Here is a 17887-nt window from a genome sequence, read left to right as displayed (position 1 = left end):
CATACTTTCTTCAAATATCTAAATTCTGACCAAGCTGGATTGTCTTCTTTTATTCCTTCCTCCCCTCCCACCTTCTTCTTTAATATTTGGATCCACTGGTTCTCAACTCTTTTAGGATCAAAAATCCATTTCTAAATGTGACAAAAAAACAAAACAAAACAAAACAAAACAAAAAAACATAGACTATGTACCCAGAAAAATGCATATTTGCACAGAGATCTTTCACATATGTTAGTTTCTACCCACTGAAGCCCACTCAGATTAATAATGGGATGAGAATCAGTTACACCTAAGCTAATGCTGAATCTTTTATACAAAAAGGACTGAAATAAGCTTCAGTTGCATCTCAGAAGAAATATAAACTCACTATCCCACAGTTGAAAGAAATGAAATGAATGAAGAAAGATGGGGAGGAGGCCACAGAAATTTGTTTCTACCTCACTTCTCCCCTTCTCCATATCAGAACCATTAATGCCATGGCAGGCCTTACCCTTAAAAATAAGGCAGAGCAGAGGTTATGGTGGCTACCTAGAAAAGGGTTAACATAGCAGGCCTGAGACTACTATCCTTAAAAAGGCCTGCCTGCCTTTGGCTTGTATCTGAAAACTTAAATGGTAAACAGTTCCCTACACTGATATAAACCTTTCCCTATATAACTGTGGCTCACTACTCAAGTAATGTCGTTTAATTATAACATAGGCTTTCCTTTTGGGAGTATGAAATAATTTTGGTACATGAGGGTGCCGAAATGACTAACCTCCAATGAAAACCTTAGGAGCTGAGTCTCTAACAAGCAGCTTGTTGTTGGAGGAATTAAATGTGCCCTATGTGAGTCTCCTGGGAGTGAACTAGTGGGAATGTGAGCCTGATCTCCTTCAGATTTCATACCATGTACCATTTCCTTTTGTGACTTTGCTTTATCCTTTCATTGTAATAAATCTTAGTTGTAAGGTGTTTTTCTGTTGTTTGCTTTTTTTAAAATAACCAATCCCTATCACAGTTGGAGCTTTTACAAAGAATCTATGCTTGCAACAAAGAATTTGATCTCACCCTGCTTGGACTGGCTACATTTTTCTCTGCCAGGTCTACTTTGGTCAAAACGAATATGGTTCTCCTTCCATGAGGGTCCATTTGACTGACCAAGTCTGTAACAATACTGCGCTCAGCGTCCACAGATCCGTCTGAAAAAAATTACAAAATGACACTGTGGAATTTTAAGATGTAAAGTAGATTTTTAAAACTTGGCACAAATTATACCCCTGTGCCTACATTATAGCAAGAAAGATTTTAATACATTTACGTTATTTACTAAAAAGAAATCCTAGCCAATAAAAATTTCAATGATGCTTATGTAAAACTTATCAAAATAATTTCAACTTCGATTTTATTTGCTAATAAAATAAATATGAAGAGAAGGCAAAAAATGCATTTATCTTGTATGTTTACGTAATGCAAACTAATGCAAAGCTTGGATTGCTAAAGAAGAAAATATATCAGTATAGTAAAATCTTTTGATATGATTTACCTTGAATACATAGTATGATGGCATTAGGATTCTGCATGTAAGCTTTGCTGATACTGAAAATAGTTTCCTTTGTGTCAGGAGCCATACCTGATGTCACAGTCTTAAAGAAAAAGGTTTTAAATGTCATTATAAATGCTTCACACAATAGGAATAAAATAAAATACATGTTTTGTATATACTTACATTAATCACACCTGGTAAGTCAACAAGCACCATCCTCTGTAGTCCAGGGCCTTTTACATTTAAGGATATGGTCTATTCAGGAAAAATAAAAATAAAATACTGCTAAATTTTGGGGGGAATTTGTTAAGAATTTTTTTGGTGAAATATATTCTGAAAATTCTGTATCTCATCCATTCAGATAAGATGCTCACAAAAATGGTATTCTTTCTCTGATCCTAAAAGTAAGTATTCTGGAAAATTACCCACAAAATGATATATTATTTGGATTTTTTTTTTTTTTTAAAAAAGCTCTACATATCTTGGAACAGCAGCAATCTAAACATCGATACCAAGTTATGATTTATCTGAAATCATAAACATTTAATTTCCATAAAATGTCACTGAAATGAATTGTAACCCTTACCTCAGGGCTAACAGTACAGCCTTCTTTCACATTTTTTCTCATTCGAAGTTCTATTTCATGTCTTAATGCTGCAAGCTAATGGAAAACACAAAATTCTAAGAAAATCTTAATTCACAAATATTCTGTAATTGTTTTTTATAAGCTCATCCAGGTTATAAAATTACACATATCAACCTTAGATGAATTTTACTTACATCTTCTTCTTTGGTAAGATCAAACTCCCGAGAACTGTCTTTAAATAAGGCCACATGGTGAGGACCTTCACTCAGAGTCACCTGATAGTAACAGAAAACTGAGATGTAATGATGCACTTACAACTACTATTAATTCCCACAGCCCTTATGTGGTCTAGACAGGGCTACTGCATTGCACAAATCCAAGAGTCTCTTCACACTACTGCTGGCACACTCCCTGAAGTTGTCAACATGGTAGTTCTGAGAAGGCAATAATTTTGTATTTGTACTGTTTGTACATATGTCACACATGTTGTGATTTCCCAACAAGAATGCTGGTTCCTTTTATCTCTTATGACCTAAAATGCTGCTGCCTCTTTCTTTCCCCAGTCAAGGTTATACACAGCACTAAGCCCAAAATCATCTCTCTAAAACACTAAAAGGAAACCTTGCATTTAACTTCAAAGATGAATTTAGGTAAAGGACAATTCATTCGTTCAGTATCTATAGAGATTGAACTATGTGTCAGGTGTTGTAGGTGGGGAAACACAGAGCTGACTGTCCCGGTTTTAGACCTCACTACATGCTGGGAGAAATATACACAGACATAACAGAAGAGAGTGGCAAAACCTAGAGTGCCACAGAAGAGAATGGAACTGACTATAAGGGAGCTACGACAGGCTTCACTCAAGGAGTGATATTTGGGAAAGAAATTTTGTTTTGTTTGTTTTTTTGTTTGTTTTGAGACGGAGTCTCATTCTGTCACCCGGCTGGGGTGTAGTCGCGTGATCTCGGCTCACTGCAATCTCAGCCTCCTGGTTTCAAGTGATTCTCCTCCCTCAGCCTCCCGAGTAGCTGGGATCACAGACACCCACCACCATGCCTGGCTAATTTTTGTACTTTTAGTAGAGACAGGGTTTCGTCATGTTGGCCAGGCTGGCCCTGAACTCCTGACCAGGTGATCCGCCCTCCTCGGCCTCCTAAAGTGCTGGGATTACAGGCATGAGCCAACGCGCCTGGCCAAGAAATGTTATAGCAATGTATATTAACAGTCAGTGGTTTCACAAGAACTTCTAAACTTCTAATTGCCACTTTTCTATACAACTCCTTCTACTGAGATTAGCTATAACAGGCTAGATTAAAAAACAATAAACAGCTGTTTGAAAGCAACCATAGTGGCCAGCCTAAGCTGGAAGGATTTTCCTGTAGCTATTTTCCATCAGAGGATTTGCTGATTTGTAGCACAGGGCAAAGGCCCAAGAGAAAAACTTAAAATGTGTGGCAGTGTCACTGGGCTGAGTAGACAAGACTGGAATTCAGAGTTATCAAGCAGTCACGTCTTAACGTGCCACAATCCCAGAGAAAAACAGACTGCAGAAATAAACCTCCAAAACGAAACCCTACATCCTGTGCAGTTTCCTTTCCAGGCATTCACATATTAAGAAACCAAGCAGAAAGAAGCTGCTAAGGAGGTTAAAATGCTAAGTTGGGATTCTGGCACTTTCACTGCTCTGGGGAAACAAAACACTGGAATTCAGGGTTGGTCAAAGAGAAGCTCCAGTAAACACTAAGGGACCAACGACACACCGGAAAGAGACCAGCCTCATCTGTTTCAAGGACACCTGTTCACACTCTGCCTGTATCCGCTCTGCCTGTTCACACTCTGCCTGTTCACGCTCTGCCTGTTCACGCTCTGCCTGGTCACGCTCTGCCTGCCAAAACAAAATTAATTCCTTCTTGAACTATCATCCACAGCCTCTACAATTAGGGTGCTAGTAACAATGTAAAAGGTGGGTTTCTTTCCCACGTTTTTACAACTGATTATTGAACATGATATGAGATGTAGTCTAAGGTCCATTTTGTTTTTTTCTCTAGGTTAGATGTACCCCAAATTCCCATCGATAGTAAAAGGGGTATGTAAAGTCTGGTACGTTCACGCAGTACCACACACAGAACAACTAGTAACACATAACACAGTTCAATTCATAGCTAGACCCACAAAAGTGCAATTTGGATGAATCACACTAGGCTGCCCAGGTCCTGTTGCACTTGTAAACAGATTTCATTTCTTGAAGATTTCAGCATCAGCCTCACTGTCTTTCTCCCACTATTCTTGCCATAATTCTTGGTAATTTCAATTTTCCAATTACTGTACACCTACCCCCACCAGCTGAACACGAAAAAAACAAAACACAATCATACAGATTCATTTAAAATGTATGTCCACAGAACTTAAAGGGACTTCAGTCCAACTCAGCAATCCTAATATCACTTGACTTCCTCCACTGATTCACTCCTAGAGTCACCAGAATCTCTTAAAAGACTTCACTTTTTCTTCCTGCCTCAGTCTTCAATCTCTTCTCCTTTCTAATTAAGAGCTGATCATTTGGCTTAGTATTTCACTGAGTAAGCAGAAGAAATCAGAAGGAAACTTCCACACATTCCCCTTTCTTGCCTCCACTGGTGAACTCAATGACTGGTTTCTATCTTCACCTTCCTTGATGGATCAGCAGCATGTGACCTCACTTATCACTCCCCCCTACTCCATATTTCTTTACCCCACTTTGCGTGCACTGAACTGCCCTGCTTTCCCTCTTACTACACCGGTTGTGCCTTCACACATTCGTTTGTTATTTTTTCTTCCTTCAACATCTTAATGTTCAGAGTGCCCAGAATATACTGCTTGCTCTATCTCTACTCACTCCCTTCAAGATCTTCTCCAGTAAGATCATGACTTTAAATACTACTTTTAGATAGTTGATCATGACTCCTAAATGTATGTCTCTGGCCCAGACCTCTGTCTAAACTGCTATACCCAACTGCTTGTTATCACCACTCAGCAAGTCCAAAACTGAACCCCTGATCTTCTTCCCCCAAACTCGATCCACTGACAGACTTCCACGCAAACTACATCCTTCAATCTGTTCAGGCTACAAACCCTGGAGCCATCACTGATGACTGACACATCCTCTCTCTCTCCCCATCGCTTTTCTTCTCTCCCTTCTCCATATCAAACCCGTCAAGAAATCCTGTTAATTCTACTTTCAAAATACATTTATCATCTATCCATTTCTTATCACTTTCACTGCTACTTCCCTAGCTCAAGAATCACCTGGATACTCCAGTAGTCTGGACTCCCTGGTTCTACATCTTGCCTATAACTATTTTCAAAAGAGTAGCCTTTTAAAAGGCACTGTTGTTACTTTGCTCGAAATCCTGCACTGGCTCATTTTACTTAAAATAAAACGCAAGTCTGTACAATGGCCTATAAGGCCTTATTGATCTGCTGCTCCCTGCTCTCCATTATTCCTCTAATGTCATCATTCGCCCCGACCATGGCTAGCTCTTCACTCCGACCTGGCCACACAGGCCTCTGTGTTATTCCTTGAACATGCCAGCCACACAACCACCTCAGAGGCTTTGCATCAGCTATTCTCCTTGCTGAACACAGGATATCTAAATGACTACTCCCTCACTTTCTGCAAATCTTGGTTCAAATGCCACCTTATCAATGCAATCTATGAATACCCTGGCACCCCCATTCTCCTTGCCTGGTTCTACTTTTTCTTTTTGTACAACACTACTGTCTTCCAACATACTATACAGTCATGTATTATATTTATTATCTATTATCTGTCTCCCTCTGCTAGAACATACCCTCCATCATGGCAAGGATCTTCTTTGTTGTTGCTGTTTACCAACATATTGCCCAGAACGCTGCTGGTACACATTAAGCATTCCGTAAATATCTGTTCAATGTAAGACTCTGCAGCCCCATGCCTTCTTCCTATGACCATGGAGAAACTGTCAGCGTGCCTAGATATGGACTAGTACACCAAGCTGCAATCTCCTTCACCTCAGCCACTTTGCTCTTGTAATTTTCCCTCTTTCCTGCATCATTTCCGCCCTTTATTAAATCATTATAATCAGCATATAGAAATCTTTAACCCTTTTCCCACTTGCTCCGACAATACTTGCCAGCAGCGCTTGCAGCTGCAGTGTTTGCCCCAAGACAACTCTGCCGTAAAATATCTCGCTTTTATTATGATTTTCGCATCGCTCTAGTATACTGATTTTGGAAACAAAAGACATCATTCTATTGAAAGCATTCTGTTTTTAGTAGGAGTATTTCCATTTACAAAATATAGTAATTTTCAATAGCTGAAAATGTCAAATCCTAGAAAACGTAGAATTTCTATGTGTGATGTTTACATCATTCTCAAAAAGTTGTTGGCCAAAGATTCATCTGATAAATCTGACTTTTAAAAAACAGACCTTCTGATGATTGAGATGATTCTGATGTTAGTACTGTTTAGAAATAACTCTAAGAACAGTTTTTATATTTTATTTTCACACTGAAAATTAGTCAGATTTGCTTCAGCTTCAAAGAGTGTTTACGTAAAATTAAACAAGCACTGGTGGTGAGCTGCACGTTTTTTCTAAACAGGAAACAGGTTAAAAACCTTCCCTTAATTCAACAATATTCAATTGCTACTGCCTCATTTCTCTGCTCTTTTGTCACAATAAAACTAGAAAATTATCTATATTCATTGACTCCACTTCCAATATTCTCATTTTCTTAACTTCTCTCTTATTTTATTCAGAATAAAATCCAAAGGCCTCCCAACTGGGTCTCTGACATCCTCTCCTACCACTCTCCCCTCACTCACCTCCTGCCGCACTGGCCTCCTGGCTGTGCCTCCTACTGATTTCCACACTAGGGATCATTCCAAACGCTATGTATCAATTCTTTCTTTGGTTGAAAGTCTTCATTTCAACACAATGAACAGATCTCATTGAAGCGGTTACTCTCCTAAGGAACGTCACTGAGACGGCCTATTTTCTTACCTTAACTGGAGAACGCGTCATCATCTCCCCCGATCCTCTCGGGAATATTCGAGCTTGGGCAATCATTTCCAACACACTCGTCTTCCCAGCGCTCTGATCTCCAACCACAACAACCTTCCCACAACACAAAGAACACTTACTCATATTTTTCTGATACCAAATTAAAATTTAAACCTATTTGTAATGCTGCTCTGAGGTTTTTTAGTCTTTTAAAATTTGTACAGGTGAAAAAAATGTTTTAAAATCCATAAAAAAAGATTGCTACATGTATGCACATGGAAAATAGGAACAGCAAAACAGTAATTGGATCCACTATTTACAGCCTAATTTTTATTTTAAAAACTTGTGCTAATTTAAACCACTGTTTCTAAAACCAGGTTGTTAACTTTCTGTAAGTCTTTTCCCTACCTAGTTTACTCTTTACAAACACATTTTCAATTCTATAAGGTTAAATTTCACGCATATGGCTAATTTAATCCACTGTTCAGTATTTACTACAAATATTATGACTATATAACACAAATATCGTCCTTCATAACACATATAGTAACTCATAAATATAATGTACTTATATTTATAATGAACTAAAATAGTCAAATAATACTGCTTAAAACATTACTTGGAACATGTAAGATTATATCAAAAATATAAATGCCTACATCCAGTATATATATATGTGTATGTGTACATATATACACATAATTTTTAAGAAGCAAAGCTGCTTCTTTTTTTGCTAATTGGCAAGTTCACTATCAATTTTTCACATACCCGTGGTAGATGATCTTGTGTATTATAACTGGCATCATAATCAGAGAGAACATCAAGAACTTCAGAATACATGTCAATCAAAGATTTCTGTAAAAATTTTAAAAAATTATAATATAAAACAGTGAAAGTACAGAAAAAACATAACAGATGTGTCAAGAGAAAAAAATGATAAATTCAAATTGAAATTTCCACAATCATTGTATTGATTTCTCAAATTACATAAATACATCTTCACAGTAAAAACTAAAATAGTACAGATTAAAAGTCCATTTATCATTCAGTTTATTTTATTTAGATACAATGATTTAATAAAGTTAATTAATTCAGGATTTCCTAACATTCTCATTAAATAAGATGGAAATTATTACTTAATACTGATGAGCTAATACTGAATGCAAGGAAAGACCATTAGCACCAAAAAGGCAAAATAAGGTGGTCAGGTAACCAACTGACAATGACATTATTCTTTGCCAAGTTTGAGGCATGCATGAGGGAGAAAGAGGGAAGGGGATAGAGAGCACGTGCAAGCAAACATCTGAATAAAGGATAAACCAGGAAGATGGTTAAACCAGGAAGAGTGGTTAAGTATCCACTGACAACTGGGCAGGCTGAAATACGAGTGTAGCAAGGGCAAATATCCTGTATCGTTTCTTGCTGTAGAATCAGAATAGAACGTGGTGCCTTGTATTGCATGTAACAAGCTTCATGTAATTATTTGATGAATGAATGAATAACAACAACAAAAAAACAGGCCTGAAAAAAAGGGGTACCATCAAGCATTTAATCATTATGGATAAGTTTTAATGCTAAGGCAGGAGCAAAATGATGGCTTAAGGTTCCTTTCATTTCTTAATCCCTGAAAAAATTAAATGGCAAGCAATTGCCAACCCACCCACCCAAAAATAAAAAATGTTCATTGCCACTGCATTTTATGAGAGAAAATACTGTTTCTGAGGTAAACTCTACATATATTAGCACTTGGAAATGACTTTTCTCAGTTCTAAGTGCCACTTGTAAACAGTCATGTTATCGATCTGTTTTGTGCAGTCATGATTTAGAGTCAAAGCTACTAATGCATGTTTGTTAAGCTAGAACTATAATATTATCTTTGTACTGTGACTACAGAATGTATATGCCATGATTTACTGTAGTTTTGCTACATATAAACCCTGCTTATTTATATGAGATTTAAGTTAAATAATTGTTTCAATTCAATTTAGCACATATGGCTTAGTTTGGTGGGGAATAGTAAGACTCAATTTATTGATAAATAAGTTCACCAATGTGCTGATGGTAACAATACCAGCACATACTTTTTCAAAAATTCTTTGAAATGCCTAAGAAAGCTCTTCTTAGAAAAAAAGTGTTAATTTTTTAAAAACTGAAGAAAGTGGTCTAATCATTCACTGGCATACAAGCAAAGCAATAATGATAAGTCACTTACATGTCCATCAATTAACAATTCTGATTTTATATAAAATTTTATGTAAAAGTTAAACCTAGAGATAAACTAGATATTTCAGAAAAATAAACTGATTCACATGAAATAACATGTAAAGATTTTATGGGCATGGTATAAAACAAGCATTTGGAGACTACAACTTTTAAAATGTGTTAAGTATAGGAAGAGATCTTCCATCCTCCAAGGACATTAGATTAGAAAGAAAAGGATGACAGCATACTTTACAGCTCCTTAAAACCTGGTACTGATGAACACACAATGCTAAGCAGTAAAGTTTTGAGAATAAACAAGATAAACTTAGAATACCTTAAGCTTTCTATGATGAATGCCTTTGTCATCTTTCTGCAATACTAATTTTCTCAATTCTTTGTTCTCCTTTTCTAATCGTTCCAAGATTCTCTGATACTTTAACTGCAACAAAATAATAAGTGTAACTATATAAGAAAAAGATGGGTTATCAAATAGTATAAAGTCTAAATTAAAATCTTCCAAAATATGGAAGTCATATCTCCTATTTAAAATGTATTACATTTTAAAAGCATCTATGAAAACATTGGGAATAAAATAAACAATGATTATTATCTCTTACAAAAAGTGGAAATGTAATTTCCTATCATAATTAAGAATTTCATTTGGAAAATTCCTTGCTACTTGCAATGAAAAAATTATTCTGAAATACTAAAAATGTAAGAATTTAAACAAGCAGTTCTTAAGTACATTCTAGAAGGGAATATTTCCCATTATACCAAAATTTTAAGTCTTCATATTACAGGGCCATTTGACAAAAATTCAGATTCTTCCCTTTCTTCGCATTATTTTATGTTTTAATTAAGATGCTATAAAATAATAATAGCTAGCAGTACCCAAGCATGCATTATGTGACAGACTCCTTAGTAAGTGTTGCAAACGCATTAACTCCCTTAACCTTCACAAAAACCCCATAAAGCAGGAATTACACAGACTAGGAATAAAGAGCAAGGAATATCTGACAGCCTGCCCAAGGTCACCTAGTAGAGAAGCAGGGTTGGGAATAGAGGTCTGTCAGAGGCTCAAACTCTTCTATGTTTTGTTGTATTTCCGTGTCCAGAGATAATATATTAATATTTAAAAGAATGATATAAGCTGAGCGTAGAGGCTCATGCCTGTAATCCCAGCACTTTGGGAGGCCGATGTGGGCAGATCACAAGGCCAAGAGATCGAGACCATCCTGGACAACATGGTGAAACCCTGTCTCTACTAAAAATACAAAAAGTAGCCGGGCGTCGTGGCGGGTGCCTGTAGTCCCAGCTACTCAGGGAGCTAAGGCAGGAGAATCGCTAACCCGGGAGGCAGAGGTTGTAGTGAGTCAAGACTGCACCACTGCATTCCAGCCTGGCAAAGACAAAAAAAGCTGGGAAGACAAATCAGAAAGGATCAAATTTATTTGAGAAGGAAAATGTGTAGTCAAGCAACTATTTGACATACACACACAAAATAATGATATAAAAACAGAATTTTAAAGAAGACTAATATGTCTAAACAGGTTTTTTTTTTTGTCAAGTAGTTGCTTGGCTACACATTTTCCTTCTCAAATAAATTTGATCCTTTCTAATTTGTCTTCCCAGCTTTTATTTCTTCTCAAAACATTAACAATACAGAGAAACCTATTAAAAATAACCCCTTCCTACAAACAGCAGAATGTTTATGTCCAACTTATAATATCATACCTTTTATAACAGAAAATATTCCTTACACTCTTTTTAGTTTATTGGAATCTTTCAAGAACAAAGTAAGTAACAGGAAATCATGGTTCTATCCTTACAGAAAGTCCAACTCAAGCCAAATTAAAAGAACACATACATAATTGAACACATACATAGTATGAGACAGAACTACTAGCTAGACTCTACTATAAACATATTTTTACATAAACTTATTCATTTATATTTATAATAGTATATATAACAAAATTGTGGTAGTACCTAAGGATTAGATCTGTGTTGTTTAATACGGCAACTACTAGCCACATGTAGTTATCAAGGACCTGAAATGTGGCTGGTCTGAAGTGAGATTGTGCTGTAAGTGTAAAACACCTCATTAATATTTTTTATACTGATCACATATTGAAATGATACTATCTGGGATAGACTAGGTTAAATATATTATTAAAACTAATTCCACATTTCTTTTTTACCATTTTTTAATGTAAAAATTAAAAATTACACAGGTGGCTTGCATATTTCTATTGGACATCATTGATACAGAAAACCCAGTGAATTCTCCATAATACAGTCTATCAGCGCCTAGTGGCTGCCAATTACAGCTGCACAAATTGAAGGGTTTATATCAAGGGATATATAAGAGGGTAGAATTTCCACTGACTCATTTCTTTGTAAGCACAAAATCAATTTTGGGGTCTACATTTTCTGGGGATGGAAACATTCTGTGGTACAGAAGCCAATCTGTAGCCATCCTGAAGAGATGTGCTATTTGGCTGTCTCTCAAAGCTCTAGAACAATAATTCTCAAACTTTAGAATGCATCAGAATTACCTTGAGGGCTTTTAAAAACAGATTGCTGGGTTTCACTCCGAGTTTCTGATTCTTCAGTAGGTATGGGACGGGGTCAAGAATGTGCATTTCTAATGTGCTCCAGAGGCTGTGCTTTGTGACCAGTGATTCTTACCCCTGGTTGCAGACTGGAATCGCCTGGCTAGGAAGCCTTAAAAACATATATATAGTGCCACTCAGAGCACAGTTGAGTCTAGGGTATAGTGAGGTTTGAGATGCAATAAATAGATACCAAAGAAATCTGTGACTCAACATATACTACAAATTGACTATCCCTAATTCAAAAATCTGAAATCCAAAATATGCTGGCCCCAAGCATTTCAGATAAGAGATACTCAACTTGTAGTTGTTCCACTTTTTCACAAAAAAGAGATCCAAGATAAACTCTTCTTCTTTTTTTTTATTTTTCTTCCAGACAGGGTCTTGCTCTGTTGGCCAGGGAGCAATCATGGCTCACAGTAACCTTGACCTCCTGGGGCTCAAGTGATCCTCCTGCCTTAGCCTCCCAGTTGCTAGGACTACAGGCACAAACCACACACCTGGCTAATTTTTAAAAATTTTTTTGTAGATACGGGGTTTCTCTGGGTTGCCCAAGCTGGTCTCAAACTCCTGGGCTCAAGCAATCCTACTGCCTCAGTCTCCCAAAGTGCTGGGATTACAGGCATGAGCCACCATGCCCAGCTGACAGTAACTCTTTGAACTTTAAAAAATAAGTTAATTAATGCATGTCAGTGTTACCTACATAGAAAAACTGATGATTGAGTGATAGGGTAATTTTTTTTTTTTTTTAGACAGAGTCTCGCTCTGTTGCCCAGGCTGGAGTGCAGTGGTGCCATCTGGGCTCACTGCAAGCTCCGCCTCCTGGGTTCACACCATTCTCCTGCCTCAGCCTCCCGAGTAGCTGGGACTACAGGTGCCCACCACCATGCGTGGCTAATTTTCTGTATTTTTAGTAGAGACGGGGTTTCACCATGTTAGCCAGGATGGTCTCAATCTCCTGACCTCGTGATCCACCTGCCTCGGCCTCCCAAAGTGCTGGGATTACAGGCGTGAGCCACCGCGCCGGGCTGTGATAGGGTAATTTTGTACTAGAATGTTATCCACTCATTACACTGCACAAAATAGGTCCTTAAAATAATAATTTTATTACCAACTATAAGAAAATAGCTTTTCTAAGTAGTGCCAGAAAAAGAACTTTAGATAAGCATTGTCTGGTTTCAGACTTGTGAAGCAAAGTAAAAGCTTCCTGAGAGCCCACTAGAACGATGAGGTAGACTCAACTCAAATTTCTTTAACTGTATTAGCTTATCAATGTAAAAATGCAGGCATGGTTTTTAAGGACAAGCCACTTTCTTCCTTTTGGGCGTAAGATTCACTCAAAATAGGTTTTTACATATAAATGAGTTAACTCCATACTTATCTAGTTCCATCTTTATTCCTTATTTCTCAATTAGCTTTTGTATCTATTGATAATAAGGTTCTATCATTAACATTCCAAATTTTGCTCTGTTGAAAAAATAAATGTCCAATCACCAAAGTTATATTCGAATATAATTTTTAAAAGTCCCTAGATTTTCTTAGTCATCACGATTACCTGAGTGTGCAGAAGTTCTTCTTGAAGTTGGTCAATTTTCTCTTTGTCTGACACCTAAATGTTTAAAATAATTTTAGTTGAATAGAATTAGGTTTATACAGAATGTGCAACAAGTTAAATTTTTTTGCTAAGTATTGAGAGTTAAAAAAACTGACTTCATATGCATATTTAATCAAAGTAATTTTAAATCAAGTGATTTAAGTAAAAATATCTGTATTTATCAATAAAAATAGTTCACCAAAATTTTATATTGAGAAACAAAAACCTTAAAAGGCAATCATTTTCCTGTTGCTATTCTAGTCATTTCTTATGAAAGACTAGTTAGAAAAACAAGAAATCAACACATATGGTTACTAAATTCTTCAGAAGCTGTTTTGTACTAAAGCATAGGGACTCAGATATTTGGGGAAATAAAGCACTGATATCCCTCCAGAAATGTGTTTTGAAAAGTCAAATACATGTTACTGTTGACAGCTATTTAAAAAGTTCATTGGTCACAGTGTATCTTATAGGGAAATATTTTTGTATTGTATCCATTTCTGTACCATAAGTAGCGAATTATATAATAAATGCAAAGAACAAGTTGCGCATTTTCAGAGATTTAAGTGGAGCCAAATGCTTGCTTTTAAATTCAGTTTCAAGGAAAGTTCTGCTAACTCATAATACAGAGAATGCATCCATAGCAATGAAGCCAAGTAAAGCAACTAAAATTAATTTGAATATAAAACAAAAACAAAACCCACAGGTATTGTGTAAACTACTTCAAATTGTTATTAATGCTAGTAATTCTAAAATAAAATATTAAAAAACAAACAATTTTATTGTATAACAGGTTTTAAAGTAGTCACAATACAATTATAAATACAAAATATAATAATCAAATATAATAGAAATGATGTAATTTATGACGAATTCACATAACTGTGCTTTGACTTCTTGGTAAGAGGCAGAAGTTGTCATCCCCAGCCTTTAAAAATAATTGTCTAACTTCTGAAAATCAAAACTTGTAAATATGAACTTATTTCACAGGAGAAAATAGTAAAATTCATATTCTTCTTCATTTAAATCCTTGTTGATCTTCATTCATTGGTTATTTGAGCAATCACAACACAACATGGCAGCAAATATACATGAAAAAGTTTTAAATGATTTGCTCATTCAGGTAGACATTAATAACTCTTGTCCACAATATGAAGAGTTAAGATTTTAATTTCTATTTCTAAATACTTTCTCATAATTTCGTCAATTTTTTATTTCAACAATATAGATGACAACCCTTGCATATTTTTTTTTTCCTTAAAAGTCTATGCCTAAATAGGTCCAAAAATGATTTGGTAATTAGAAAAAAGATAATGCAAACTTCAATTGCTTTCCCATTCCTGTACAGCAAGCACAGACCTGCTGATAGAAGCTTTTTTTCATTTTGACTGTGTGTGTTTATGTAGGATGGACAAGAATTATTAACAGTCTCCTAAACTGTGAGGAGACAAGCAAGTTGGAGAGGAGTCCACAAACTAAAGAACAGAATCTTGAAAGCCAATGAAGAAATAAATAATTCCACATTATGATCATTTGGCATGCCATCACACCGTAACAGTGTGGTCATAAAAAATTGTTACGCGGATTTAATTTCCAATTCATTTTAAAAGGTACTTTGATTTACTCTGTTCCATTAAATATTTATCCAACTGTAGCTAAATTAGTATGAAATGTATAAACTGTATTAGTATAAATTGTTTTAGTTTTAAATGTAAATACTGACTTCAGGCAATATATCCTAAATTATTATAGAAAATCCAACATTACTTGACATCTGGGGCAATAACTTAAAAACTAATACAATTAAACAAAAAAGTTAGGATGTTTAGTATAAGCCAAGGGCTATAAAAGGTTAATTTAATTTGGCAAAATAAAAAGGTTATATAAAAAATTAAAATGACACAAGGTTAGCAGAATATTAAAAATATAATTTCTATGCTAGATTAGTAGTATTTAATGATCACAACTGTTAAGATGTTTATAAATTTAAATTTTAGGAGTATTTAAATGTATCATTTGCCTTTCTGGTACAATGAATAACTCACACATGGTTTACCAGCATGTTTCCTCTCTGCTTAGTTTAATGGAACATCACAATTAATCACAATGTTATATTAAAAGACAGCTGGCCGGGCACGGTGGCTCACGCCTAATCCCAGTACTTTGGGAGGCCGAGGCAGGCCAATCACCTGAGGTTGGGAGTTCGAGATCAGTCTGACCAACATGAAGAAACCCCCGTCTCTACTAAAAATACAAAATTAGCCCAATGTGGTGGCGCATGCCTGTAATCCCAGCTACTTGGGAGGCTGAGGCAGGAGAATCGCTTGAACCCGGGAGGCAGAGGTCGCAGTGAGCTGAGATTGTGCCACTGCACTCCAGCCTGAGCAACAAGAGCAAAACTCCGTCTCAAAAAAAATAAAGTAAAATAAAAGACAACTGGTGGTAAAGTAAAAAATCAGACCTAATATTTCCTAGGAAACAAGATAAAAACGTTTAGATTTATAAAACAAACATTTAAGATTGATGAGATGATAATTTTTATATATTTTCTTAAGAGAATAACACAAGCTATTTTCAATCTGTCACTCTAGGTCTTAACTAGCAAATGGGGTATATTTTATTTTGATGTGATTTACTGATAAAATTCATTGACTTACAACAAGAGCAAGTTCATGTCCTGATGTTCAATATATTGTTTGCATCATGAAATAAATTTAAAACTCACCCTGACAGAAATGGGTATCAATGGTCTTGAAACCAGAGCTTTTCTACAATTCCAGGGCTATGAAACTGATGGAGAAAGAGCGGAATCCTCCGCAGAAACAAGCTAAAGCTGAAAGAGAAAAACCTTTACTAGCTCCTCACAAAACCAAGCCTAATTTAAAAATTTCAAGTATTTCTTCCTATTAAGCCATTGAGGCCACTCTGAAATTCTGAAATACATATATAAAAAGGTAATTGTAAAAATTTCTATGTATGTGAACATATCCATAGGAGGCAAAACTACCAATGGTAGTTTTAATCTTCTGTCTCTGCTTGAGTTCTTTTGCTCAGAAGATACAGGGAAAATTTCTTAGTTGCTACTAATAAGATACCCAAAATGATGATCTACTTAGACTTTCAAGAAGATAAGGGAGAAAAAACAATTAAAAAACAACAAAAAGTACTGTGGTTTTGTGCATCAAGTAAACCTCACATGCCTGGAATGATAAAAATCTTGTGAATCAGGATTTGGATCATTATGGCAGTGAAGAACTGAAAAGTCATCTCTGTAGTAACTACAGGGGGAAAGGAGTGGAGGATACTGTAAGGTAACAGTCTTTCGGAGAGTAAGAGGGATAATTTCACTATAAAAGAACATAAATTATTTTTAAAGTCCCATTTTCTTCCCCTCAAGGTAACTACAATGTAAGCAGGAACAGGCCCTGTTTGCTGCTCTACTCAGGGTAAAACGTCTTGCCAGTGTCTAATTTACAAATGGGGAAAGGGAGGTATAAAAGGGTTAAACAGATAACCCAATACATATTAGAAAGACGAATAACATCTCTAAGCCCAAATAAAGGCTAGTAAAGGAGGCTTAAAATGAACATTAGCTTCCAGCAATGTAGAAAATGAATCAGTATTCATTACGGATATCTCTTGATTTGTCAGATTCAAAAGCTCATCATTAATCTTAAGTCATATCTCAGAATGTTAAATAGCAGGCCTATGGGACACATTTCAAGTTGTCTTATGAAAAAAACTTAAGAACAACATGTAACTACAGCTACATTCTTATTTCTAAGTAACATATAAGAACATACTCGCTCTTCTCCCTTCTTTCTGTAACGAAACTAAAGTATGGGTGGCTCAGCCTAAGCATCCAATTTATCAGGCTATTTAAATGATATATTCACAGTATACAGAACAGGGATTGTTAAAGTACCGTTCAAAATAAGTCCTCCTTGGCTTAACACAGCTACTTTAATTTAACCAGGTAGGAGACCCACTTCTTTTCTTTTTCTACCTATGTTTTTGCTCACCAAAGCTAAATATGTATAGGAATTGATTCCACAGCCATGGAATTGAGAAAAGCCAGGAAGTGACGCTGAAAAAATAAATGAAACTATGGTGAGTACTCTGAAGTCCTAACCACCACCAAATGAAGTAAGGTTAGCCAGCAAAATTACTGCACTAAATCATTATCTATAATATTGGTTGATTTAAATAGCAGAATGTACAAGAATTATATGACTGAATCTTTGTTCCTGACTAGGGTTTGTATATAACTTCAAAACTTTTCTGATCTAATAAGATGTAACATAATTAGCTGATTTCAAGATCTCAGAGTATAATTTTAAACTC

At 35.8% G+C, this 17887-nt stretch overlaps 1 protein-coding gene across 9 annotated transcripts in view; it reads right to left on the bottom strand.

Moving 5' to 3' along the window:
* Positions 1-17887, bottom strand: part of OPA1 (OPA1 mitochondrial dynamin like GTPase) — a 107149-nt gene that overhangs the window by 60470 nt on the left and 28792 nt on the right. For all 9 annotated transcript variants that reach the window (XM_021934994.2, XM_021934997.2, XM_021934999.2 and 6 more), the window contains 9 exons: positions 13505-13558; positions 9669-9773; positions 7901-7987; positions 7133-7246; positions 2306-2386; positions 2112-2186; positions 1709-1780; positions 1526-1625; positions 1051-1181 (listed from right to left, as the gene is read on the bottom strand). In XM_021934994.2, coding sequence (XP_021790686.2) covers positions 1051-1181; positions 1526-1625; positions 1709-1780; positions 2112-2186; positions 2306-2386; positions 7133-7246; positions 7901-7987; positions 9669-9773; positions 13505-13558 — 819 coding nt within the window. The remainder of the gene's footprint in view (positions 1-1050; positions 1182-1525; positions 1626-1708; positions 1781-2111; positions 2187-2305; positions 2387-7132; positions 7247-7900; positions 7988-9668; positions 9774-13504; positions 13559-17887) is intronic.

The sequence above is a fragment of the Papio anubis genome, chromosome 2 (genome assembly GCF_008728515.1).
Source record: "Papio anubis isolate 15944 chromosome 2, Panubis1.0, whole genome shotgun sequence".
Taxonomy (NCBI): Eukaryota; Metazoa; Chordata; class Mammalia; order Primates; family Cercopithecidae; genus Papio; species Papio anubis.
Note: the sequence above shows the minus strand (reverse complement) of the source record. Positions and strands in the feature narration are given on the sequence as shown.